Here is a 26,980-nt window from a genome sequence, read left to right on the forward strand (position 1 = left end):
CTAACAAAGTAACAAACTTCTCTGTAAATACACCTTATTTTCTCATATGATAAACAAATAATCATCTCTCCTTGAATATGAGGGCAACAGCAGCCAGATAGACGTTGTTACCAGCATGGTAGCTTTCCCCATTATATAAAGGAATATGTAAACAACAGATATTTTTAAAGAGAAGATAGATGGAATCAACCTAAAGGAATTTTGCTTTCATGAAAAAACCATAAACAAAATTTACTCGTATATTTTAACAAAAAACAATGACAAGCAAGATCTAATTATAAAAAATGGGTCCCACCATTATGGTAGCTACAAATACCCAACCCTTCTTTACAATCAACCCATCATCCATCCTTTTTCTTTCCCCTATTCTCACTTCACCATTATTTCACTTCTATATCTCCCTTTCTTTCATTTCCTTCCCATTTCTTTCCATCAAAGTTTTCACTTTTTTATATACACTTTTTATTCAAGCATTACCATCTTTTTTATAAAAATCCAACCAACTATTTAATACAATATGGTGGACGTTGATAGAAGAATGACCGGTTTAAACCCGGCTCACCTCGCCGGTCTCCGCCGTCTCTCCGCTAGAGCCGCCGCATCACAACCCTCAACACCACTTCCGGCCAGAAACAGCCTAATCTCCTTCACCACATTAGCAGATAAAGTCTTGACCCATTTAAAAAACTCAGGTGTACAAGTCCAGCCCGGTTTATCTGACAAAGAATTTGCTAGAGCTGAAGCTGAGTTTGGGTTCACATTTCCACCTGACTTAAAAGCTGTTCTTTCTTCCGGCTTACCGGTTGGACCGGGCTTCCCAGATTGGCGGTCTACCGGTTCATCTAGACAACAGTTACGGGCCGCACTTGATTTGCCAATAGCTGCTATTTCTTTTCATATTGCTAGAAATACTTTATGGAGCAAAGCTTGGGGTGTACGGCCGGTCGAACCGGAAAAGGCAATGAAGATAGCAAGAACCGCTTTAAAAAGAGCTCCATTGTTAGTCCCGGTTTTTAATAACTGTTACATACCGGGTAACCCGTGTTTAGCGGGGAACCCGATATTTTATGTTGATGAGAATCAAATATTTTGTTGCGGGTTTGATCTTTCAGACTTCTTTGACCGTGAAAAGTCAACGTTGTTTGCAAAGAATCGAAACCCGCAACATTATAGTATCAGTATTAGTCAGAAAAACTGTTTGACTAGACATAGTTTTGACACCGTGTCAGGAAATGGTAAGACGCCGCGATGGGTTGAGTTTTGGAGTGATGCGGCGGTGATCGACCGCCGCATCAAAAGAAACTCAAACTCATCTTCGTCGTGTTCTGTATCCCCCGACAGGTATTTTGAAATACCGAGATCCGGGGTACCCAAATGGGTCGACAACTATGTAAAACAAATCGGGTCGGTTTTGAAAAGTGGAGGGTGGGATGATGCTGACGTGTCGGAGATTGTTGACGTGTCATCATCTGGTTTTTTTGATGGGGAGATGGTTTTGTTGGATAATCAAGCGGTTCTTGATGCTTTGCTTTTGAAAGCGAACCGGTTATCCGAATGTTTACAAAAAGCCGGGTGGAGCTCCGAAGAGGTTTCGGATGTTTTCGGGTTTGATTTTAAGCAAGTGAAAGAGAAAAAACCGGTGAAGAAAATATCACCGGAGTTAGTGGAAAAGATTGGGAGAGTAGTGGAATCTGTATCTAAATCTTGACCGGAAGTACCGGTAGCCGACATACACGTTAGGTTTTTTAATTTTTAATATGAAAAAAATTATACAAAATTGCGAAGTGTTATACTAACAAGTTTCGTATAAAGTAAACAAAACATAATTACTCTTTATTATCACTAATTTATTTTTTTTCTTCTTATTTTTAATTGTTACGATAAATATATGTACTTTGTAGTAGTAGTTGGATAGAGGAAAGTTATAGTTGCCAATAAGTTGATGTTATGATAAATTTAAAATTTGTACATCTCAAAAAGTGGAACATTATGTATGTGATATTGTTTATCGAATATTGTTTGGGACTTGTCACTTGTATAAAGTTGTATTCTAATTAGTTATATATTATATACATAATTTTGCTTAAAATAATACTCCCTGCTCAAAAAATAATAATACTTCGTATTTCATGTAGGATCTATTGCAACTCAGAGGCCGTTGCGAAAAAGCCAAAGATTTTTGAATCAGAATGTGGTAAATATTTAAATGCATGGTGCAATATGAGTTGTAAAAATAATATTTTAGTAATGATTGAGAGTGTGAATGGGAACAAGAAAATGGCACAGGTAACCAGTAAAAGAATGCACGTGTGAAGGGTCTTTTTTTGAATAAAAAGACGTTTATTGGGCTTCTTCCAACGTATGAAAATCGAAAAAAGCAACCACAACGATGTCGTTTCATCATGGTGTTAGCGTTGGAAATAGAGATTTAATTTAGTTTTGATGAATAAAGCAAAGTGTGTTTTGGGGTTGGGTGGTGTTTTCACTTGATACCCCTGAACTTTTGTTTCTTTAATTTATAACCAAAATAAATATGTAGTATGTTACTGTATTTAAGTTGTTGGGAAGATGGAAAGATAGGGACCATGTATCAGGTGGTAGTTTGGGAAAAGGGTGTGATTTGGGCAGTTCAACCTCGGAAATCGGATTTGGATTTAAGAGGATTTTATGTTTATAAAGGGTGATGAGGATTTGGATTTAAGTGAATTTTATGTTTATTAAGGTGATGGCAAGTGTGTTTTTCACTACTTGCTCATCACTCATTTTCAACCAATCATGTCATCTTAAATTCATTATTCACTCATCACTCATTCAATTTTTGTTGGCAATGTCACCACTCACCTACCACGCGCTACAATTTTATTTTTAATTAAAATATATTAAAACATTTTAATATATAATGTACTAAAATAAATCAAGTGAGTCATTACCCTCAAAATTTGAGCCGTTGGATACCTCGAGTTATGTTCCACGCGATTGTCAAAATGAGTGTTCTGACCACTCAAAACCGGTCACGCGTGAGTGGTTACGTATCGGCGGCGGTGTGCAAGTGAGTCGTCCCACCACTCGCTATCGTAACCACTCCTCAATGCCATCACCTTAACTATTATGCTTAAAAAGTTTTTTAGTAATCACGAGTATTGTACCCGTGCAATGCGGCGACGAGCCGGTGCTGATGATGATGGTGATGTGATGGCGGTGACGGTGACGGATGGTGACGATAGTGGCGAAATAAATTAGTGTAACTAAAGGTATTTTATGTAAAGGGAGTTTGTAGAGAAATTTAATAATATAACAGACTAATGATGTAATTTAATATTAAGAGTATTTTGGTCATTTCGCATATCCCATTTTTGTAAACTTTCAGCATGGGCTTATAATTTTTATATGGTAGTATAGATAAGCCAATTAATAATCCATTGTTCAAAAGTAGAAGAAAATTTCATTATCAGTTCAGTTTTCTTAAGTTTTCTCAAAAATAATGTAGCTGAGTTTGGACTTTATACGTCTGAGCTAAGCCGATTTTAAGTAACATTTCATCATTAAGTCATCTTAATGGAGTTTTAGGTTTTAGAGTTTGGTGACGATTAAAAAAAATATAAAGTTATACTGTATATATATATTTCATTGATTATACTTTTCCTCTAATTTATAATGGATTAGAAGTAGATATTAAAGTTTTATTTTCAATGATATATATATTTATTTAACCAAACTAGCATTATACACGTTCGATGCGGCGGCGGTTAATTTGGTGGTGATGACGATTGACGATGGTGACGGTGGTCGTGGTGTTGTTGTTCATGGTGGGTGCAACTCTGTAAGTAATTTGTGTAAATGTAATTGATGTAAAGTGATAGTAGATATAATTTAAAAGATAAAGGATTAATGATGTAAATTAATTTGTAAAGGGTAAAATGGTATTTTTCCACCTAACACTTTTATGAGAGAGAAAGTGATAATTATTATAAGATAACTAGCAGCGGTTTGGTGATGATGACGACTGGTGGCGGTGACGGCGGTCGTGGTGGTAACGAACTATTGTTGGTGATGGGTGTAAGTAATTGATGTAAAGATATAGTGGAGATATTTTAAAAGATAAAGGTTGATGATGTAAATTAATTAATCAAGGGTAAAGTGGTAATTTTGCGTCTAACACTTTTATGAGAGAGAAAGTGATAATTATTATAAGATAATACAAGCATGGTACCTGCGCAATGCGGTGACGGTGGTGGAAAAGACGGTCTAGTGGTGTCGGTGATGGTACTATTGGTGGTGGTGATAGTGTCAAGTGGTGTAGGTGAAAATTTTTAGAAGATAAGGGCTTAAAGTGTTGAGTATTAAAATAAGGGTTTATGGTGTAAATTAATTCATTAAGGGTAAAATTGGTAATTTATAAAACTCTTTCCATAATGGGTTCTTATTAAGGGGCAATTTAGTAATTTTGTATGTGACATATGAGTAACTATTTCTATTTTGAGGGGGTGCATAATTTTTATAAAAGAGTATAGATAGATTATCAATTAAAATAGTTAATTTGTAAACAAATAAACATACAAGCCTTTTAATGTTCGAGATTACATGAAAATGATTTATGATTCAAAATTAAGCGATCTGATATAAATATTTTTGTGAATGTTTTTAAGCTCAAATTTACAATACAAATGGTATAACGCCTTTAACATATACATGTTCATTTGTTGCCTGTCTAAATTAGCCACGTAAATTAGATATTATGGTCTCTTTCGATTAATTTAATTAAGAGCAATCATTTTGTGCACTTTTGTGTTAACATGTACTTTTAGTTGAATAATAAGTTACAATGAATAATATGTGGACTTATGGAGTAATATGAAGTATTTTTTCAATAAAAAAGATGAATTGGAAAAGAAACGATAGCGAGCATGTGAGTTCCGTACGTCGTGTTTGAGATGCAAACAACATATGCCTGTGTTTTTTAAGCCCACCTTGAGTTGACAATATGTCTTTGTTTTCCCACCATAATTCAAAGATATTTAAATGTGTAAATCAGTTTAAAAGGATGTTATAAATGAAATTATTTCATCCGTTTAATTTTATATGTATCTTAACTATTTATCTAGTTTTTATTTTATAATTTTAAACATAAATATTTTTGTATATGTTATATAATAATAAATAAAAATTATACAATATCATTGAAAATACATATAAAACTTAATCTACATTTATATATTTTATATCAAGTTAATATTATATAATATAAATACTAATATTCATAACTAAAGATGGGAAAATGGACTCAGAAAATCAAGTTGAGAAATTTATACATTTTGCTTAAAGATTTTTTTTATCAAAAAATAAGACCATGATTGTTATCTACATTGCAATATTTATGATTTTGTATACTTGCTATTTCTCAATTTTCACATTCCTTTTTCCACTTTTGTATGACATTGTGGCATTTTCTTTTGGAAGTCACTAACTAGGAGATCACAAACTATGTTTACCACTTGGCCACTCTATTGAGTCATCCCATCGATTCCTCATTTTTTCTACATTTCTGCCTTTCCCCAACAATATAAAACTAATTAACAACTGACATAAACAATCCATGTATTGAGACAATCTACTTCCCAAGTTATAATATTCTAAAGTGATACTTATACCATATAAGTTGATTTATTTACCACAACTATGCTTTAATTATTTATACATTATGTTGTAATATTTATACAATGTGGTTGGTTAATCATATTATGTGATACAATTACCACTTCTCTAATCTAAATACATAACTTAACTGTTTCTACAACAAAGATATAAATTTTATTGTACATAGTATAACTGCATAATGCAGATATTGTATGTTGTAGATTGTTAAATTATGTTGTAGGAATATCATTTCCAAAACCCATTCAATCACGTGGGCAACATAGGTTTTTTCATTTAACATAGAATCTTTTTATTTAAAATGTGGATGAACCAATTTTCTAAAGTATATTCACTCGAAAGAAGAGGTAAAGTAAATTTGCAAATAGTAATACAATGTTGCAACGGTTCTTTTGGAGTAGTTAGCACACACACATGACAAACTGAACCGACCGTTGCCTCTCAGTCACATGCGTCCACCTTCCCGATCTCCATACCCATTTACTCATCCTCATGTGCTATTTCTTCTCTCCCATCCGATTCACATCACAATAAATATATATGTGTATATAAAATTCATAAATTCAGTTTGATTTTGATTGGGTAAAAAGTAAGCACGCATAACTCAAAGGAAGTCTAACCCATATATTTAATAATATTTATGAGTTACAAGTAAACATTTAATGTAACTCTTACACCAAAGCTACATTACCTAACTTAAGTTAATACAGTTTGAAAATAACATTAATTAATAATAAGTTTGCATTAGTGAAAAAAGAAAAAAGCTTTCGTCTGGACTATTTGGCGAATCCGCAATGATGCGATCTTCAACAACGTACAAGCCTCCATCAATCCACTTAGCTACAAGAGAAATGAAGTCCCTCAGTTTTCAATGGCTTGCTCACAGAACTATCTCAATTCGAATTAAATTGTCAAAGTGGTCTAGTTTTAATTTTAACCCTGTCTCTATTTTTTGATGTAACCCGAACTTATTTGTATTTCAACTAGCACCTTGCTAGTATCTTGATTATTAATAACACATCAAATGTTAGAAAAAAAATAAAATCAAATACATTAAATTTCCGTACATCGTGTAAAAATCACGTCCCTTATTGTAAGCTTTTAGTAATTTTTTTTGAAATAAATCAATAAAATTCTTATTCTCATAATACAACAGACTATGATTCGATATATGGAAGATAGTGTGTTGGGCCGGACCCATTATGAGCATATATTTTGGCGTATAAATGATTAAGCCATTGTTTCCTACCCTTGTGACAAAGTGCCAAGTTACACTAAGATGTTTTATAGATTAAACTACAATGTTTGCTAATAAGTTAACAAAAATAATTTCTAAATATCCTGTACTATAACAGTGTTTAGGGCCCATATTTATACTCAAATAAAACAAATTCTACTGAGTGTTTGGTTTCATTACATTGACAAAATAGTTTTGGGTGTATGTATTATCTTGGAAACATATAGAATCATGACTTTATGAATAGTAACTAATTACAAAATCTTCAAGAGAGATTGCATCTTATCTTTACTAAACATATATTTACTCATCTTATCTTCATGATCACATTTTAAGGATATGTTAAACGTAATCCTTAGGACTGCATTTAACGTGTATAAAAAAATTTGCTCCTTCCATATTAAAAACGCATTCCTGAATTATAAGTTTACAATTTTATAATGCACTGCAGCCCTTAGTACTAGATTTACCAAAACCTCACATTATAATGAGAACTTTTATCTAGGAGCATTTATCATAACTGATATGTATTTATTTAAGAATAATAAGACGAGAAGACACATCTAATTGTGTATGTGCCTCGGATTAAAGGTAATTTATTTGGGAGAGTGATATTTCACATCCATTGTCTACTTTAGGTTATGGGATGGGGGCCCCCTAGTGTTTTAGAGTGTTTCCATATGGCAAAGAGTTTCCAATGTGGGGTTGCTTTGATATTGCCATGCTATCAGAGACATTACCACAAGGCTTTGGATTGGAAAAAAAGGTCTAGTTTGATCTGTCATGGCATGGGAAGATTATATATGTTGATAGTGAAAGTTGTCACTAGTCAAGTTTCAAATTTGAATTTAATGCAAGACAAACAAGAAAGTGTTAATGCCATTATTGGTATGCGTATGCTTATTTCAAAGGCATTGGGTAACACCACCAGGTCAACGGTCAACCTCACCAGGTTATTAGCGGCGACGTCGCCGCTAATTGTGGGACCCCGACCAGGCTGCCAGCACTTACTGACTAAGCTAGTGGTTGATGAAAACGAGGTGACACGTCATCGCATTAGCGGCGACGTTGCCGCAAATGCGATGACGTGTCACCTCGTCTTCATCAACCACTAGCTTAGTCAGTCGTCGACATGTAGTAACAGTGATGCATGCCATACTGTGTCGACCTTGGGAATGAAAATTTGTCATACCGAAAGAATGATTGGATAAAATGATGGTAGCCCATCATTTTTAGATGCTATATAAGGTACGGAACTATATTGAAACAATATAAGTTTCTGAAAAAAAAAATTTCAGTATATATATATATTTTTTCAAGTGTATTGTTTCAAGCGTATTTTTTCAAGCGTATTGTTTCAAGCGTTTCAAGATATATATTTTAACAGTATTTGTAGTTGATGGTATTGTGTATCTATCTTTTTCAAGCGTTTTGTTTATATATATATATATATATATATTGAGTATAGATGTAAATATATATATATATATAGAGTATGGACACCATTAATAGTTAATGAGTTTGATGTTTACTTGAATTGTTTCAGATGGATAGTTGGAGGATATTTGGGCAGACCCAAAAAACGTACGTATTGAAGTGCGGATAATGTGTTGAGCAACCTGATGCAGACGGTGAATATGAATGCGAAGCTGGGGATTTTGAAACTGATGAGGTGTTCGGTTCCTTTGAAGAATTAACGGAGTGGGCTCAAAGAACAACAATGGATTTGGGTTATGTTCTAGTTATACGGGGACGAACAAAACTCAAAAGAGGTGGTGAATAAAGTGACACTATATGTCACACGGGGGAGCGCGCGATGCAAGGTTAATTGGCCCCACCCAAACGGTCAGTAAGATAGGTTGTCCCTTCACTTTAATAGGCCGCCCTGGGCGTGATGGTGGTTGGAGGTTAACTGTCAAGGATTGGAGACACAATCATAATCCAACTACCAATCTGCAAGGGAATGCATACGCCAGACGGATAACGGATGAAGAAAAGGAATTTGTGGGGACCCAATCGGATCGCGGTTTGTACCCACATCAGATCCTGGTAAACCTCAAACTTGAATTTCCAGGAAACTTGACTCGCAAAGGAGACATTACGAACTTCCTAAAATGAGAAGAAGGTGGGGCAAGCAGGGCGTACTCCAATGCAGGTACAAACATTAAATATTCTATTGTACTACGTTGTTGGAATTGACTTATTTACTCTATCTGGTCATTAATCGCAGGTTATGTTTCACTGTTGCAAGAGAAAAGGTACTTTTACCAGTTCACCATAAATAACAAAAATGGACGCTTGGAGAACTGTTTTTCATTCATCCAACATCAATGACCCTATGGCGCGCATTTCCCGGGTTATTGAAATAGACTCCACGTACAAAACTAACATCTACAACATGCCGCTAGTTGAGATCGTCGGCGTGACTTCAACGGGGAAGACTTCAATTTAGCGTATGCGTTTATCGTAAACGAGCGGGAGGCAAATTATCAATGGGTTTTACGATGTCTTCGGTCCACCCTTGCTGATAGCTTTGCCGTTCGTGTGTTCTTACTGACAGGGAGCTGGCGCTGATGAGAGCTTGAAGGTTGTTATGCCGGAAGCGAAACATCTGCTGTGTAGGTACCATATATGGCAAACATAATCAGCACTGCGAACCGGCATTGCGGATGAAAAAAGATGTTAGCATGACAGGCTTAACGTTTGGTGGAAAAAAGTCTATCAGTCTCGGACTTTTGACGATGTTAAGTCAAATGAGAAGGAGTTAAAGGAAAAACTTGCGGGTTTTCCAGGCGTCTACAAGTACCTGACCGATAATTGGTTGTCCCCATATCGAGAGCAGTTGGTGTCTGTTGGGTCGATGAACACCTCAACTACCAAACCACACCACAAACAGAGTGGAGGCAGAGCACCATTTACTGAAGGAAGAATTGAGGGGGGAAATGCACATTACTAGAATCCTTCAATGTGTTGATTCTGTCTTGATCAGTCAAGAGGCGAAATAAGGGGTCAACTGGGGTATAGCAACGGGACCCGGAAGGGAAACATAATTACAACTGTATGAAGGACCTGTGGGAAGGTTTCACTTAAAGCTTTGGACATCATGGCTGATGAAATTGTACGCTTAGACAAAGTCCTTAAAGACATGTTAGCAAATGTGGGTGCAAGGTTCAGTCCAGTTGCGGGCTACCATGTGCTGCAAGATTGCGAGTACATGCAAGCGGGTTAGTACGATTTATTACTTGTATTTTTCATCAAAAGGACATAATTTCGTTCACTTATTTATATAAAAAAAATGTAGGGACTCGTATACAGCCTCATGTCATAGACCCTTTTTGGAAAAAGCTTGACTTAACACCGTGGAAATGCGTAGACGATGAAGACGATGTCCATAAAGTCGTTGATGGTCTTACGAATTTCTTGATCAGCAACCAAGGCTCAAAAGAAAATTGGTTGTCAAAAATTAAAGACATGTTTAAGCTGATAAGACACAAGTGAAAGATCCTCTTGTTCAAAAGACCACACGCGGAAGACCAGTCGGCTCGAAAAAAAGCCGCCAAGGTATACATAATACATCTAAAAAAATATTTGTCTTATTCAATAAATACAGTATATATAACTACCTCAGTAAGGAAATGATTCTTACTATGGTCTAGGTGCCGGATCTAAACAAAACCCACCTGGGCTACGAAAATCCAAGTCCAGTCGACCTGGGAATATAAGTGCCAGATTTGAATAAACCCCCACCTGCGCATCCCGCCAGACACAGTACGTACGAGCCGTCCCAGTCCTGTCGTATCCGAAAACCGAAAATTGTTCGACGATCAATTCCACCCTGAATCAGAATGTGTCAAAGATAATCCTGACATTTTCGGAAAACTGCACCCATATCCAGGTCTTGAGATATATATACGTGGGGGGACCCGTCACAATCCTACGGGGTCGGGGATACACCATATGTGACACAAAAATTATAGGATTCGGCGATCGTCCAAGACCATTGGTCAACTATGACCAACCATATTCACTTAGTAGATGACATCTTCGGCCACCACCTACACAATCTAGAAATGCACCCATATATGAATCAAGGCAGGCGCAGGTTTCGGATCCGAAGTCAGAGGCACAGTCATCGGCAGTTGGGTTGGGTATGTTGCGAAACGTATAACGCCAGTCTTTCCAAAAATTACGATTGGGTACTAGGTGATACCATCATACTTAAGCCGTACGTTGTAGGTGCAAAATGTCAAAGGGACGTACCAAAAAAAATTCTTCTCCAGGATTGTGCAAGATCTTACATAAATGGGCATAACTGCGTCCTGCACCATCCCATCTCGTCTCGTGTGGCCCGCAAATAAAACGGGCGGCTCCCCACGTCGCCCGTCATTATCTTCTGTATATACATTAATCAGGTATATATTGTATGTGTATCTGTATAGAGATATGTTTAAGTACGTGGATATAAATAATTACGTATAACTTACAGCGTAACGCCATTCACGCGGAGCGTATGACTGCCGACGTGAGTACTGACAAAAGTATTTTGTTGCTTCCTGTTTGTCGTGTTTTTGGGCAGCAATCATCCGGGGCTCGCTGGTACAGTAACCAGTAGATAACTTCACGCTGTGGAGGCATCAATACGGAGGAGACCTCAGTTCTGCCAGCTCTGGGACCCACCCTGTCAGTGAACCAAGTCTTCTTGAATTTGCTTTTTTATCCTGTAGATCTTCAGGGCATCCTGACGTATCATCCTGGTCACGCCTCTCGTACGGGTGATTTTCTGGTGACCTAGATATGGTTCTAAGTAGAAACCGTCTCTGCAATAGTACCAAGTAATAGTTAGCACTACCATTTTTTTTAATAAAGTATTTAAAAAGTAAAAAAAAAATTAGTTTTTATACATAAGCTAGTCAGTAAGTCCATCCTTGATGGGCTGGGGCACCTGATCCTACGAATCGTAATTATGTGGGACGGTACGACATAGGTTCCCAAATAGCTCTTGTACCACTTGGCGTGGTCCCCGCTTGCCTGCCACCTACTAGATCGTTATTCAACATAAGCGAGATTCGGCGTCCGAATTCTGAAACTCGCGCTCAGATCGTTGTTAGCAGAGCAGCTCTCCATGTGATAATACCTGCAAAACAAAATAAAATTACATATATATATATATTACATACGTACCATATATTTTATGCATCGTACATCAATATATACTTACCACCCGTACGCCTACAACCCCATTCGGGATTCCACACCAGTTTGGAGGGGCGTTGCCACCATCTCCGCCGTGAAGTGCAGCCATTTAACCTACATCAGCCGTCCCAATTTATAAAATAACATAAACAAACATAAAAGTCCATAAAAAAAAGGGAGGACCTAAATTAACATATTTGGACACAAATGTGTTTTCCAAAATTATTATACCTAAAATGACCACTTTTTGCAACTTTTTTTCAAACCTTGTTTATACATTAATACTAACTAATAACAACTATATAACAATTACAATCATAAAAAAGTGTTTTCAACTAAGAATCATACTTTGAACTATAATAACAATATTATAACTACAAATGTTTTCTTAAATATTATGAATTTCTAAAAAATCATATCATTCCCACTATATAACATAAGTAATCTTCTTAACTATAAAACTATAACATTTCTATAACTAATACTTTCTAACATATATTTACTAACAATTGTTCCTAACATATATTTCTATTAACATTAAACTATAAATTTATATAACTAATATTTTATAACACATATTTTTTCTAACTTTTTTTTTCAACATATATTTTCTAACAAAACAATACACATTTCTAACTAATAATTTCTATAAGAAATAAAAATTGGATAACATTATATATATAAAAAGGTAAATGAGTGTTATTCGTCTAAAAAAGGTTTACCGGAAAAAAAGAGGTAGAACAAATAACGGATGGCGGCCGGAAAAACTATTAGTCGCGGAAAACAATATCGCCGGAAATAAACGGAAAAGTTTCAAATATGTTTTCCCGTAATCAATGGTGGAAAATAGGGTCCCCGACAAACTGGTAGCCGGAAAATATAATCGCGGAAAATGTGCCGCGCTAAAAATACGCCTGAAAATGGACTCCGGGCGGCGGAAAAGTAGGTGGTGTAAAAAAGAACGTTGATAATGATGATGAGGGGATAGATCGTCGGATTTGTGAGTTATAGTAATGGAGAAGAATGGATTTTTTGAGAAATTAAAAGGTTTACGGAGGAGTAAAATGGAGAAGACGAACGAAGAAGAAGAACAAAGAGGGCTGCCTTGTTTATATCGACGATGGATCTGTAGTGGGGGGACCCACTATTTGCGGCGACGTCGCCGCTAATAGTGGGCTCCACAACCACGTGATTCGGTCAGTTAAAGCCGTTGACTGACAGATGGGGACCCACTATTTGCGGAGACGTCGCCGCTAATAGTGGGTGTTCGGGTTACTACTTTTTCCCTGGTGGTCGGGTTACGGGCTTCGATATAAAAATATTTGAACCTATGATGTAATTATGAAGTCTTATCATAAACGACGTGTGCGTAATGTTTTCATCAATCATCTATAAACTAAATGAAAAGAGTAATCTCATTAGACCCTTAAAATATTATCAAATTAAAATTCTAGTGTTTGAACTCCTAGCTAATTGTTCGTAATGTTGTTATTAGCAATTTTCCATATCTAATTGCGAGCGCATTTTAGAGAAAACAGAAGATAATTCCTTTTCTTGTAAGATGGCTAAGCTAATAGTCTAATACGTACATTATTTGAATTTATGTCGATTTTGATACAGTTAATTGATGTGATTAGAAGATAAGCCATGTAGGGTCGTGGTTAGGGTTTAGCCGTTTAAGTCTACGAACATGTTATAATCCGAATTTGTCAACTAATTTGACGTTTGCTAACACACGAGTAGGGACGCTTCACAAGAGATCTTTATTTGGTGTATAAAATCTATAATATAGTAATGTTCATTGAACCCCCGGCCCCGACTATTATACAGTCAATATGATGCATGATATATCTATATAATCGTTCATATTGTCAAGATTAGTAATATGAGGTTAATATTAATTCCGTAAGTCAGTGGTGTTGGTTTTTATATAACAAAATTCATGTTTGAGTTCTTGTCTTTTATTAAATCGTCGAAGGCAGGAAATAATGCATGTGTTTCTTTGTCATATGGGAACGGGGGAATCCCACGATTCCACTTTAAGTGTGTGTCCTACTTGTCAGGTATCCTCCAACTATGGGTGTCCCTCAAGGGTGTAGTTGTTCAAATTGTGACTAACTTAAATCAACCATGGACACTTTCGAAATTAGTAATGTTAATTTAATGTGCGCAAGTGTCTCTTTTCTATATTGACAAGTATTGTTTCTATATTATTGAAAAAATATTGGTTCTTAAATTCGTGCAAATACACATCTGACAATATAATTTATTAATAATTTATAACTATTTGTACATTATGAAGTTTTTGTTTACGGATTAAGTACCTTATATATGATGTACAAATACTGGTTTTTGTTAGACATGAGATTATTATTATTATTTTTTTATTTTATTACTTTTTCTTTTTTTGACAGGTGTGGATCATGTACGTATTCGCAACACGAGATCTAGCTTACGTTGTCTTAACTGAGTCCGCACTAGAGAGCCCCCTCACCCTCAATACCTAGTAGGAGAAGAAACTCCCAACTAAACAGCCCGAAGACATAACAATTAATTGGGATAAAACTTTGTCCCCTGCAGGACTCAAACTTGCTTCACTGGAGGACTACTTTATTGTATTGTAAAATTCTTGTTAGATTCATATGTTTACGTATTTTTTATACTTTCATTGCATGAATACTAGTATTATTTTTGGATAGGTACATAGTAACTCTTATATTTTCTATCAAAAAAATTTAATGTAATAGTGAACAAATCTTTTTTTATTACCATTATCTAAGTCTAAAAGTACTTTTGTGTACCCAAATGACTACATATAAAAAGCTCTAAAAGACTTTATAAAAACTATTGCCAAACATGCTCATATACTACGTTCTTACTTAATCATGTGATGTACTGATGTGTACTGAATGGTGAAACGCTAGTCTTTTTGAAGTGTTATTATATATGTAAAAAGAAAATTAAGAAAATGATATACCAAAACTTCCTCCTAGTTCCACATAAATTTAACCTATGAAATTAACTCTTTTTCTTTTCCCATTAGTGTTTTTAAGGAAGATTTGAGAACATATAATATTATTACTTATGATATTATTAAATATATTCTTTAATGCCAAATGCTGGAAGACACACACCTAAATATATCCGTCTCTTTATCGATGTTCTAACGTCAAGTTTTTTTTTTTTTTTTTCGTTGTGGGCTGTGGCATTAAGATAGTAACTTCTACCATAAAGAGCATTGCATCTCGATTCCCGAATCTTTTTAAAACCTGCATTAAAAATTCCTGTAACTAAACAGATTAATAAACGGTATGCCACTGTTTCAAAAAATAAATAAATAAAAATAAACAGTGTGCCAACCAGTTTCAGTGACATCACCACATGTTAGGCATCGAGTTGGGTCGAGCTCAATCCCTCTTTTTCTATCAAGATTATCGGTTCCATTGAAGTTCATCATGATGGAGTGATCCAATTTAAATATTCATGACTTTGTATAATACTATAATCAGGTTGGGTCCAATTTAAATGCGCATGATACTGGCCCATGCATTAAAACAGATACTGATACTGATTATTGGAGCTCAATTAAAGATTTAAATCTTCTAGTTTTTGGGCCCGACGGAGGTCTATATGTCCAGACCAACTAAAGTTTTAAACTTACAATCTATTCTATTTGGGCCTAGTATAGTATTACCCTTTTTGTTGACGTTCAAATTTTAGAGCCCAGGAAGCTAATATTTCCAATCCAATACTAACAAGATTTTGTATCATCCTCGTAACAATTACTATATGTTTTACAATAAACACAAAAAGTACTTTTTTTAAGAGGTAAACTAATACTCAATTAACTAGAACAATATTAAACGTTCAAGTTTATTTAAGAGATTTTTCTTTCAAAAGCTATGAAAATCAAATGTGATTAGCGAGTTCGTATGTGAAAATTTACAAGAGTTCAAGTGATGACAAAAAAAAAGTGTCATGTAGTTGAATTTGTTTACATATATACATTTAACATCACACGTTTATTTATGAGCATACCAAATAGATGCATTTTTATCTGTTTTCAACTATTCTTTCATTAATTATATCAACATATGTTTACTTCGTTGTTTATAAGCCCAACCAGCTGTTTGGTTTCTCATTTGACTTTCGTCATGATTTACATACAAATGGGAACTTAATCACATGTGGTATAGTAATATAAAAGTTTTCAAAACTACCTAGAAAAAAGAAATGAAATAGGTTTTTCATTTTCCTGATAATATATAGTTGAAATCGAATGAATATGAAATACAATAGGTTTTTAATTATTTTGATAGTTAAGTTTAATTATGAATTTATTATTTATGTTACTAGCCTTTTATTGTGAATCATTATTGTTATTTCTAGTGGTGTCTATAAAATCAAGACTTATCGCTCATGGGACACAATAGATTGTCCCTCATGTCCTATCCACAATATTCATGAAAATATCATAATGCACTAACTTAAAATATCAGAACTAGCTACATTTACCGTAAGGTTTAAGTCTTTTAACTTTCCTTTTATTTCTTTTATTAAAGAATAAATCTTTACATTAATACCGAGAATCCAATAATTCTAATTATCTGGAAATTAAAATTCATAATCGATACTGTCGTAGTCCCCATTTTGTGGAAATAACTTGCAAAGTTTTAACACACACATTTGTTTGCCATTAGGCACATTTTAATTAATCAGATTTCATGTTATCCACAGTTGGTGCAACCACACCATTATTAGTTGATTGATCCAATGACCAACTCTTAAAAAGTTCAGGAGTGCCAAGCCTAGTAAGATTAACGTAGTCTTGCGGACCATGAGCCGGCACTCCAGCGATCAGAAGCCCGATCACTCTCCAACCCCGACAAGTAAACGTCTCACGGTAATCAGCTCCATTTTGATAGTACATAATGAAGCTCCTTATTAACTCCCAAACCGCATTTCCAAACATCGGTATTAAAGCAAATATCGAAAAGTAGTTCTTGTTTGGTTCTTCAGGAAGCACCTGATATATCAAACATGTAAATTAACCAAACTGAATGGTCACAAAACGTACTGCACAAAATTATTATATTATTTTAAAGATATACTCTATTAATTTGGAGAAATTAATTAATTAGTACCTGGCCCTTGTAGAAGCTATTGAAATAATGACAATTGCCAAAATGTTTGAAGAAAATATCAGAATTATCAAAGGGAACTCTTGGCACCAAATCATTGCAATAAACAAACCTATGGTATCTCAACCGATGAGTTACCAAAACTTGTGTCATGTATTCGCCGAATTTACGATCACCAACTCTAGGTTGTCCAAACGTATAAACCCCTTCAAGTTTTGATAGCAAATCGGTCTCTTTATGGTACGCCAACACCGCCGGAAATACAATGGCTAACGCCGCTCCTAAACTATGTCCTGTTACCAAGAACTTAGCATTTGGGTTTGCTTCGAGGCGGTCTTTAAGCTTTTGTCTGATGAGATAATACGCATATGTTTTTTGTTCGTCTGTTTGGATGTCGTGAGGCCAACCGTGACTCTTTTGTAACCCGAGGGCTTTCAAGAAACCGGCATGAACCTGGCCTATACCAGGTAGGTGATACCATGAAAGATCAACATCCGAAGACCAGTCCTTTGCGTTAAAAGGTGACGTGCCTCTGAAAGAAACACCTATAAGCTCGGTATCTCCTGTCTTGTCGCTCCACATGAACCCTTGGGTCGTAAAATCCTCTTCGTAATCTGAAATCATATTAATTTGAATAATATTAATTGACTACTATAAATTTAATGGGTCTTGTTAATTACAACTATAAATTTAATGGGTCTTGTTAATTACAGGCTATAGGTAAGGTTCATAAAATAATTGTACACTTATTATTAAATTCAAGAGTGTACTTATTTAAAGTACAATTCTTTTTATATTGTTAATTTGTTTAGAATTCAATTAAAAAGTACAGTATAACCTTTATAAATTAATAATGTTGGATCGAAATATTTTATTAATTTAACGAGTTACTAATTTATCGAATGTAAATTTACTTAAGTGGAGACTTGAAAAATTTATAATTTTATCGAGGTATTAATTTATCGAGTATAAATTTATAGAGTTTCTACTGTAATGTAGTAACTATTATAAGACTAGCTAGTTACCGTTCCAACAACTGAAGAACTCCAAGAACTCCATCTGCAATAAGGTAACCAATTCGGTTATAGCTTATTAGCATCATAATAGAGTTACTAAAGAAACTGCAATATACATAGACACACACCTTCCAATGTTTTTCGACGGTTTCTCTGATATAGGCTTCATTTTCATAGGCAGATTTAGCAGCCATAATGGCGAGTGCGCTTGTATATCTGGGATCATCATGCTTGATTTTACTGTCTAAATCCCTTCGTATGTCCCATAGCCCAATCGCAGACAAGAATTCCGATGATTCGCTATTAGGTAACTTCAGTTTTCCTACATTGCATTCACCGGTTAACCTTAATTAACATGGAAATAACTAGATAGGAGGTACTTATAATATATGACCACTTAGAATTAAATTTCCTTTATAGTTAACTATATTAACTAAAGAACTAAAATAGTTCAAAATTGGCTTGTATATTTTCATCTAGAATTTGTATGTCATAATCGAATATGACCCAAAATCAATATTGATTGTAATTAATAAATAGAAACATCTTTTTTGTAATCTTGTCAAGAACACGCTATACATTATTCTGTTAGATGGCCATACAAAGTTTGGCCTCATTACATATACTTTGATATTTATCATGCAGCTAGCGTCGTTATCACACATAGCATAATCAAAGCGAATTGACGAAAACGATAAGTGCAATGAGAAAAATTCTATACATATCTATACTATATCTATACTATATTATAAAATATATATATACTATATTATAAAGCAGATTTTTCTTAGATTTTTAACATTGAACTTGAAATTTTCAATATTGATTTTAAGTACTTCCCCAAAATATCCCTGCTATATATTCTATATTTAACTCAAATAACTATAATATCATTTCCCTCTCCTCAAATATCAACCAATCATCTTTTTTCTCTCTCCTCCATAAATCATTTATTCTTCCAATTCATTCAAAATATTTTATCTCAAAAACCATACATCGATAAATTATAAAAATTGTATGGGTGTTCTTAAAGTTTCATGCTCTTTCATTAGAGATGTCATTCGATATACTTTCGACATATTTTTAAATCTGAGGTTGGAGCCCGTACGGCTAAGGCATTTGACTATCATACTCTATGACATATCAACACCTATAACCTATCACACTTTATGACCTAGGTATCACCATCACCATCTCACCGCCCACAACGCGCGGGTACTTGATCTCGTATTATAAAACAGATTTTTCCTAGATTTTCAACATTGAACTTGAAATTTTCAATATTGATTTTAAGTACTTCCCCAAAATGCCCCTGCTATCTATTTTATATTTATCTAAAATAACTATAATACCATTTATCTCTCCTCAAATTTCAACCAATCATCTTTTTTCTCTCTCCTCCATAAATCATTTATTCCTCCAATTCATTCAAAATCTTTTATCTCAAAAACCGTACATCGATAAATTATAAAAATTGTATGGGTGTTCTTAAAATTTCATGCTCTTTCATTAGAGATGTCATTCGATATACTTTCGACAAATTTTTAAATCCGAGGGCGGAGCCCGTACGGCTAAGGCATTTGACTATCATACTCTATGATATATCAACTCTTATAACCTATCATACTCTATGACCTGGGTATCACCCCACCATCTCACCGCCCATAACGCGCGGGTACTTGCTCTCGTATATATACACGAGCAATAGTACCCGCGCAATGCGGAGGTGAGATGGTGGGGGTGATAGGTCATAGGAAGTGATAAGTCATAGAGTGTGATAGATAGACGCCTTAGCCGTACGGGCTCCATACTCGGATTTAAAAGTTCGTCGAAAGTATATCGAATGACATCTGTAATAAAAGAGTATGAAATTTTAAGAACACCCATACAATTTTTATAATTTATCGATATACGGTTTTTGAGATAAAAAACTTTGAATAAATTAGAGAAATAAAATGAGTTATGGAGGAGAAAGAAAAAATGAGTGGTTGAGATTTGAGGAAAGAGAAAAACATGAGTGGTTAAGATTTAAGGATATTATAGGTATATATAGATAGAGATGTTTAAATTAGTAAATAAAGAAGGAGGGTAATTTAGATAGTTGAAATCATCTTTTGAGATTTTAAAAAAGTACAAAATGCTTTATAAAATAGTAGATATAGATATATGACTCACTTTAAATTCCATTATTATATAAAGTTATGAGTTTGAATATATCTAACTTTTATTTGTAATCTAACTTTTATTTGTTCCTACAAATGAAATAATTGTTTGATGGGGAAAAAAATCTTCCAACATTAATGAGAAAATACTGCTCGATCCTGTTTTCGATCATGTCGCTTTAGACCGCAAAAGATATATGTGGACTAACTTATCATGACAGCTTTTATAACACGTTAATTAATTATATATCATACTTAATTAATGTGAAATTAATGAACCCTCAAAAAGTTGAGAAAATTTTCCTCATCCTTCAAAGTTTCCTTTTCATGAATTCAAAAGAAACAAATGTGAAACGAACAAATTAATATAAAGAACAAGTTAAGATCGAAATAAACCTGTAACGAGATTCAAAAGAAGCTTGAAAAATCCTCCATTAACATCCGTAAAGTTGGGCATGAACTCAACGACCGAGCCAATCCAACCCAATGGTTTGTCCACTAAATGAAGAACCATTTGCGCAACAAGGGATACGGAGATGACGAACCGTCTTGAAAAGCTTTCTTCGACTGTTCCATCGGGACAGTCGATGAACGCTCGCTTTTCAATATTTTTGGAGAACAAAAGCTTTGTAAGACCCAAAAATCCCACATCTTTAGGACTTAGTAGCATATAGTCCTCACAAAATGACTTGTCACATGTTGTTTTAGTAGAAGTAGTGGTCAGTAGTTGATCGGTATCCATGGTGATCACTATATATAGCTATATATTTTGAGGTTTACAATTATCAAAGAAGAAAGTTGAGCAAGAAGATGTGTAGTTGTCTTCAAATGGTCTTGCTTTTTATAGCGAAAATAATACAATGTGATGGTTAGTGTGACTTTTGTTTGATAGTCAAGACACAGTGCACTAACTAGTATTTTAAATTGTATTTTTTAGAAACGTGATACTGATGCGTTGAATTTTCATCTTCTAACTTAGATCAATCCATTTTTATCTTGTTATGAGAACTCTACAGAATCTGAAAAGAGCCAAATCACATTTTACGTCGATAGAAGATGTTAAAAAAAAAGTTATTAATGCATGCCAACGTGTGGGTCCTCTCGAAACTTAATTTTATTGATGTTATTATAAGGACTTTATGAATCATGACCCTAGCTAATAATTCAACGCTATCTACATGTGAAGAACGTGGATGATTTTCTTTAATTATCAAAATTAAACCATATCTTTCTTGACTATCTGATTTTACAATAAAATGTTTATGATTCTAGACGATACACAAAAGAACACATTTTACCTATTTTTCATTCATCATATTGTAAAATTTTTGGAAGAAATTAAGTTATTGTACATATAACTTTTGTTTTGACCTGTTTATAACAAATTAATTTATTCTTTTGAACCTTTTTTTCCCCTTCTAATTTGATTACTATAGTAGTAACTATATATAGTGATATCCAAAATTTCACTAAATCATCACTTTAATGATAATCTATGATGTGGATGTAACATCTACCGGCTTCTAACAATAAATATGTTACAAAAAGAATTTTTACTTTTTTATTTAAAAAATCTATTTAATTTTCACATACATGTAAATTAGAAGAGTAGAGAGCATAAAATAGGTAATATCTTATTCACGTACACTTTATGAAAACAAGGGAATTTTATAAATACTATGATTCTCATGAACTATATATGCTTTTCATTTACATAAGTACTTAGACATGCCATGGATACATAAAATTACGAGAACAGGAAAATTTCCGAGGATTAAATTTACATCAAACTCTTAGAATAATAACATCTAGCAAAAAAACACGTACATATATAGTCTTGTATCTTTTCTATTTGCCAATTTGTTTCGACCAATTGGTACTACGTACTCATTCGACTACGGTGGTTGATTTATTGACATACGAAGCAGGTTTGAATAACTCAGGCGAACCTAGTCTTGTGAGATTAACATAATCTTGTGGACCGTGAGCCGCCAATCCTGCAATCAGAAGTCCGATTACTCTCAAACCTCGACAAGTATAAGTCTCACTATACCCTGCCCCATTTTGATAATATATAATGAAGCTCCTTAACAACTCCCAAATTGCGTTTACAAACATGGGTATCATAGCAAATATTGAGAAGTAGTTTTTGTTTGGTTCTTCAGCAAGCACCTGCATAAAGTAAATCGATCGAGAATGATAGAGATAATTAGTAAAAAAGACATGCATGCTTCTTCGGTTAGATTATTAAAAAAAAAAAAAGTAATAAAAAATGCATGTTGTGGGGGATCCTGGGTTCGAGTGTTGCCAAAGACAAACTTGAGATAAACAGAGGATTATTAAATGGTTGAGAATCACATGGACGTACACTAGCCTGACTGAGGGATAAGTTGGTACCAAATGATACATAGAATTAGAATTAGGGGGTCCCTATCCAATTATTTTTTTTATTCGTTTTGTCATCAAATGTTATGATAAATAAAGTTGGTTGATTGATTAATATCTGTGGAAAGAGTATAGTACCTGGCCTTTGTAGAAGCTATTGTAATAATGGCAATCACCAAAGTGCTTGAACATAAGATTAGAGTTATCAAAGGGTACTCTAGGCACCACATCATTGCAATAAACAAATCTATGGTACCTCAAACCATGTGTTACCAGCACCTCTTTCATGTATTCGCCGAATTTACGATCACCAACTCTAGGTTGTCCAAATGTATAAACCCCTTCAAGTTTTGATAGTAAGTCAGTCTCATTATGGTGTGCCAAGACTGCTAGAAACACAACCGATAATGCAGCTCCCAAACTATGTCCAGTTACAATGAACTTGGCTTTTGGGTTACTCCCAAGGCGATCTTTGAGCTTTTGTTTGATGACGTAGTAAGCGTAGGCTTTTTGATCGTCTCCATGGATATCCTTGGGCCACCCTCGGCTCTTTTGTAACCCCAAGGCTTTTAAGAAGCCGGCATGGACCTTGCCTATACCAGGGAGGTCATACCATGAAATATCAACATCGGATGACCAATCTTTAGCGTTGAAAGGTGATGTGCCTCTAAAGGAAATACCTATGAGTTCGGTATCCCCAGTCTTGTCACTCCACATGAATCCCTGTGTGGTGTAATCTTCTTCATAATCTGAAATTGGTTTAACGATATATATCTAAGTTTAATTATAAATATTAAGGGAACGTATATACACCCACTCACCAATTCGGCATAAACACCCACTTTATGCGAGTATGCTCTTATATATACGGGAAGTATACTTGCTTTGTGTAGAAAAGTCAAAGTACCATACGGGAGTATCAATGTATATTTCTCGTATGGTGTACGGTAAGTATAAGTATACTCCCTGTATGGTGGGTTTTTTAGGTGTTTATGACGAATTGGGGTGTTCCGGCCCATTATTATTTTATAAGAAATAATGCAAGAGGTAGCGTCATAGTCGATTACCGTTCCAACAATTAAAGAACTCCAAGAACTCCATCTGTGATAAGGTATTTGTTTCATTAGTTTTGTGATTCTTTTAGAAATAAGGCCCGATACATATATCTCTATTCACTTTCTATATATATATATACTTGATTAATAGGTTACCTTCCAGTGTTTCTGGACAGTGTCTTTGATGTAAGCCTGATTTTCATATGCAGATTTAGCAGCCATAATAGCTAGTGCACTTGTGTATCTGGGATCCTTATGCTTAATTCTACTGTCTAAATCCCTTCGAATGTCCCCTAACCCAATCGCTGTCAAGAATTCCGGTGACTCTTTATCCGGTGACACCAAGTTTCCTGCATTGCATGATAATTTCAATAAAAGAGGAATTGATATAGCCAGCAAGAGTCATACCTTAAAGAGCTAATTATTATTCCAAATTTTGAGGACCCTTGTACGAAGCTAATTGATTAAACAGTCATAATTTTGTAAAACAAATGGATCGATCTAATCAAAAAGCTTGGGAAAATGGTGCGCTCATGAAAGGATATATATATGAAATAACTAGATTTGGATTTCTTCTAAGTAAGTAACTCCATGCCATCTTCCACGGATTTTAGTTTTCAATACCGTCTTCGACGGTGTATGTAGAAGGTTGATATATAGACAGTCTTACCTCTACCAAAGGTAGACAGGTGCTTTAATTCCGTGTTCAACCATAGGTAGAAAAGGTCTTTCAGTCTGCTTGCTGGACATGAGAATCGAACCCTTGACCTCTGTCTCCAGAAGCAAAGGTTCCAACCACTGATCCAACTCAACTAGTGAAACCAGCTAAACTTTTAAAATTTTAATTTTGGGAGCACATATTTTTAAATAAATTCACCACACCTTGATTGTTTATATATATTTGACAATATAGGAGCAAACACATGCGCATGATTATATATATGTTATGAAGAAAAGTATTGGATACATATCTTACTTTATTAATCAAGTCTGAAAACACATCAAAAGTTCATTATAAATAAATTTTTACTTAATAATCTGTATTATATTAAGTACACAACACAATAAACTATATATATATTGTCTTAATTAGTTGACTGTGCATGTGAATGAACCTACAAAACTGCAATAATAATATTTCCACAGAATCAAATCTGGATCGCCACTAATAATTCACAAGTTAACAAAATAACAACAGCCCAATAAAGATATCCTAGATCTTATTGGGTTTTGCGAAAGCTCTATATAGACTGTTAGAAAAATATCATCCCATCAATAGATTGTCATGGGTTCAAATCTTCCTTCAAATTTATATATGCGTGATCGACTATTTTTCTTGCATAAAAAACACATATGCATGATACGATAAAATTCATTTGTTGTTAAAAAGGAAGTAATAAGAAACGAAGAAGAATTAATGAACGAAACCTGATAAGAGATTCAAAAGCAGCTTGAGAAATCCTCTATTGGCATCTAAAAAGTTGGGCATAAATTCGATGGCTGAGCCAACGCAACCCATTGGTTTGTTAACAAGGTGAAGAAGCTTTTGGGCCGCAATGGATATGAAGATGACAAACCGCCGTGAAAAGCTTTCTTCGACGGTTCCATTTGGACAGTCGATGAACTTCCTGTTTCCAATATTTTTGGAGAACAAAAGCATTATTAGATCCCATAATGTGACGTCTTTGGGGCTTAGTAGGAGATAGTCTTTGCAAAACGACTTGTCACATGCCTTTTTATTGGTGACCTCAGAAGCCATGTTCATGCCTAGTTGATCATGAATTGAAGAACATGTATTAATTATGTATATATTGAAGATGGCAATAATTTGGTTGACTATTTGTTGGAAAAATAATATTGGACGTTTGATTTGAATCAAGTCTACTAAATTTAACCGATATATATATATATAGTAGACATGCCCGCCTTTTTTTCCCCTTACAAAACAAATGTGCCAGAATGTGGCCGATTTCTTTATTCATTTCATTTTTATTTATATATATATATATATATAGGGGAAAGATAATTTGAGACCAACTAAAAAAAAAGTCTAAAAAAGGACCATTGATTTTCGTAAGTTACACACCACCATCATGATCTACTATGATATACAAGACTCTTTTGTAAAAATACTAAGACTTTCAAGCGACGGACCCACAGAAAAATCATGTGTAAGTTAACTTACACACTTACACATGTGTAAGTTACACATGTGTAAGTAACTTACACATGATTTTTCTATGGATCCATCGCCGGAAAGTCTTAGTGTTTTTACAAAAAAGTCTTGTATATCGTAGTAGATCATGATGGTGTACAAAAATCAATGGTCCTAGTTGGTCCTAAAATAAGAGGTGGTCTCAAATTATCTCACCCCTATATATATATATATATACATGCAAGTGTGTAACAAGCGTATGCCTTGTATTTTAAATAGTTGCGAGGAATCAATGAAAATCTTGTTGCTTTTTGATATATTTTTTTTTCCTGGATATTTACGTACGTTTTGAGTTCTGGCACTTGGTTTTGCAAATTTAAATGCTTGTGTATATCGAGATGACGAGATCCAAGAGACTGAAGTGCACCTTTGTATACAAAATTTTGACTACATTTGCTTTTTAAAATAATTTTTGCTTTCGCACGGTATATAATTATAAGCGTTTACGTTATCAGATCGATTTCATTTTGTACAATTCTTAAAATATACATTTACAATAATCACAGGTTAAGATATATAAATTTATCAATCATCATCAAATCAAAGAAATAAATATAATTAGATCATGATCATGATCATGATAAAGGGGGGAGAAATTAAACATATCAATGCAACGGCATATGGATTCTAATTAAACATCTTTCCTTGTGACTCAACATAAGTTAGCTAATTAAACATCAATCGGAAAATTACACAATTAGTTCTCTTTCCTTTGTTTTTTAATCATAAAGAAGATAATAATATTCAACATGCATCTAGTTTATTTGGTTGTTACTATGCCTTTTTTATTGAGTGGTGACATATCCGAGTATATGCTTGGAGTCGATGACCAAGGGTAACTAGACTATTTCTATTTCGGGTGACAGGCTAGGGTGCTAATTAAGTAAAGATTAGTTTAGATTTTCTGCAACAGGGTTGTTATCT

General features: G+C 34.3%; 3 protein-coding genes and 1 long non-coding RNA gene across 4 annotated transcripts; 1 reads left to right on the top strand and 3 right to left on the bottom strand.

Annotated features, from left to right (window-relative positions):
- Positions 1-344: 344 nt before the first annotated feature.
- On the top strand, positions 345-1,846 carry LOC122589237. The gene has a single exon (XM_043761496.1). It carries the CDS (start codon positions 518-520, stop codon positions 1,706-1,708), a length of 1,191 nt encoding a protein of 396 aa, XP_043617431.1. The 5' UTR covers positions 345-517; the 3' UTR covers positions 1,709-1,846.
- A 4,410-nt stretch (positions 1,847-6,256) lies between these two features.
- On the bottom strand, positions 6,257-11,233 carry LOC122590090. Its single transcript, XR_006322400.1, has 2 exons — positions 11,188-11,233; positions 6,257-6,492 (listed from the first exon to the last, which is right to left on the bottom strand). It is a non-coding gene; the product is annotated as an uncharacterized LOC122590090 (long non-coding RNA).
- A 5,371-nt stretch (positions 11,234-16,604) lies between these two features.
- On the bottom strand, positions 16,605-21,214 carry LOC122588853 (triacylglycerol lipase OBL1-like). The gene is made up of 5 exons (XM_043761069.1): positions 20,798-21,214; positions 18,368-18,561; positions 18,249-18,282; positions 17,227-17,837; positions 16,605-17,108 (listed from the first exon to the last, which is right to left on the bottom strand). Exons 1-5 carry the CDS (start codon positions 21,141-21,143, stop codon positions 16,794-16,796), a joined length of 1,500 nt encoding a protein of 499 aa, XP_043617004.1. The 5' UTR covers positions 21,144-21,214; the 3' UTR covers positions 16,605-16,793.
- A 914-nt stretch (positions 21,215-22,128) lies between these two features.
- LOC122586338 (triacylglycerol lipase OBL1-like) lies at positions 22,129-25,600 on the bottom strand. The gene is made up of 5 exons (XM_043758333.1): positions 25,270-25,600; positions 23,998-24,191; positions 23,854-23,887; positions 22,925-23,535; positions 22,129-22,573 (listed from the first exon to the last, which is right to left on the bottom strand). The coding sequence occupies exons 1-5, from the start codon at positions 25,598-25,600 to the stop codon at positions 22,289-22,291; spliced, it is 1,455 nt and encodes a 484-aa protein (XP_043614268.1). The 3' UTR covers positions 22,129-22,288.
- Positions 25,601-26,980: the final 1,380 nt, after the last annotated feature.

Source organism: Erigeron canadensis, chromosome 2 (genome assembly GCF_010389155.1).
Source record: "Erigeron canadensis isolate Cc75 chromosome 2, C_canadensis_v1, whole genome shotgun sequence".
NCBI lineage: Eukaryota > Viridiplantae > Streptophyta > Magnoliopsida > Asterales > Asteraceae > Erigeron > Erigeron canadensis.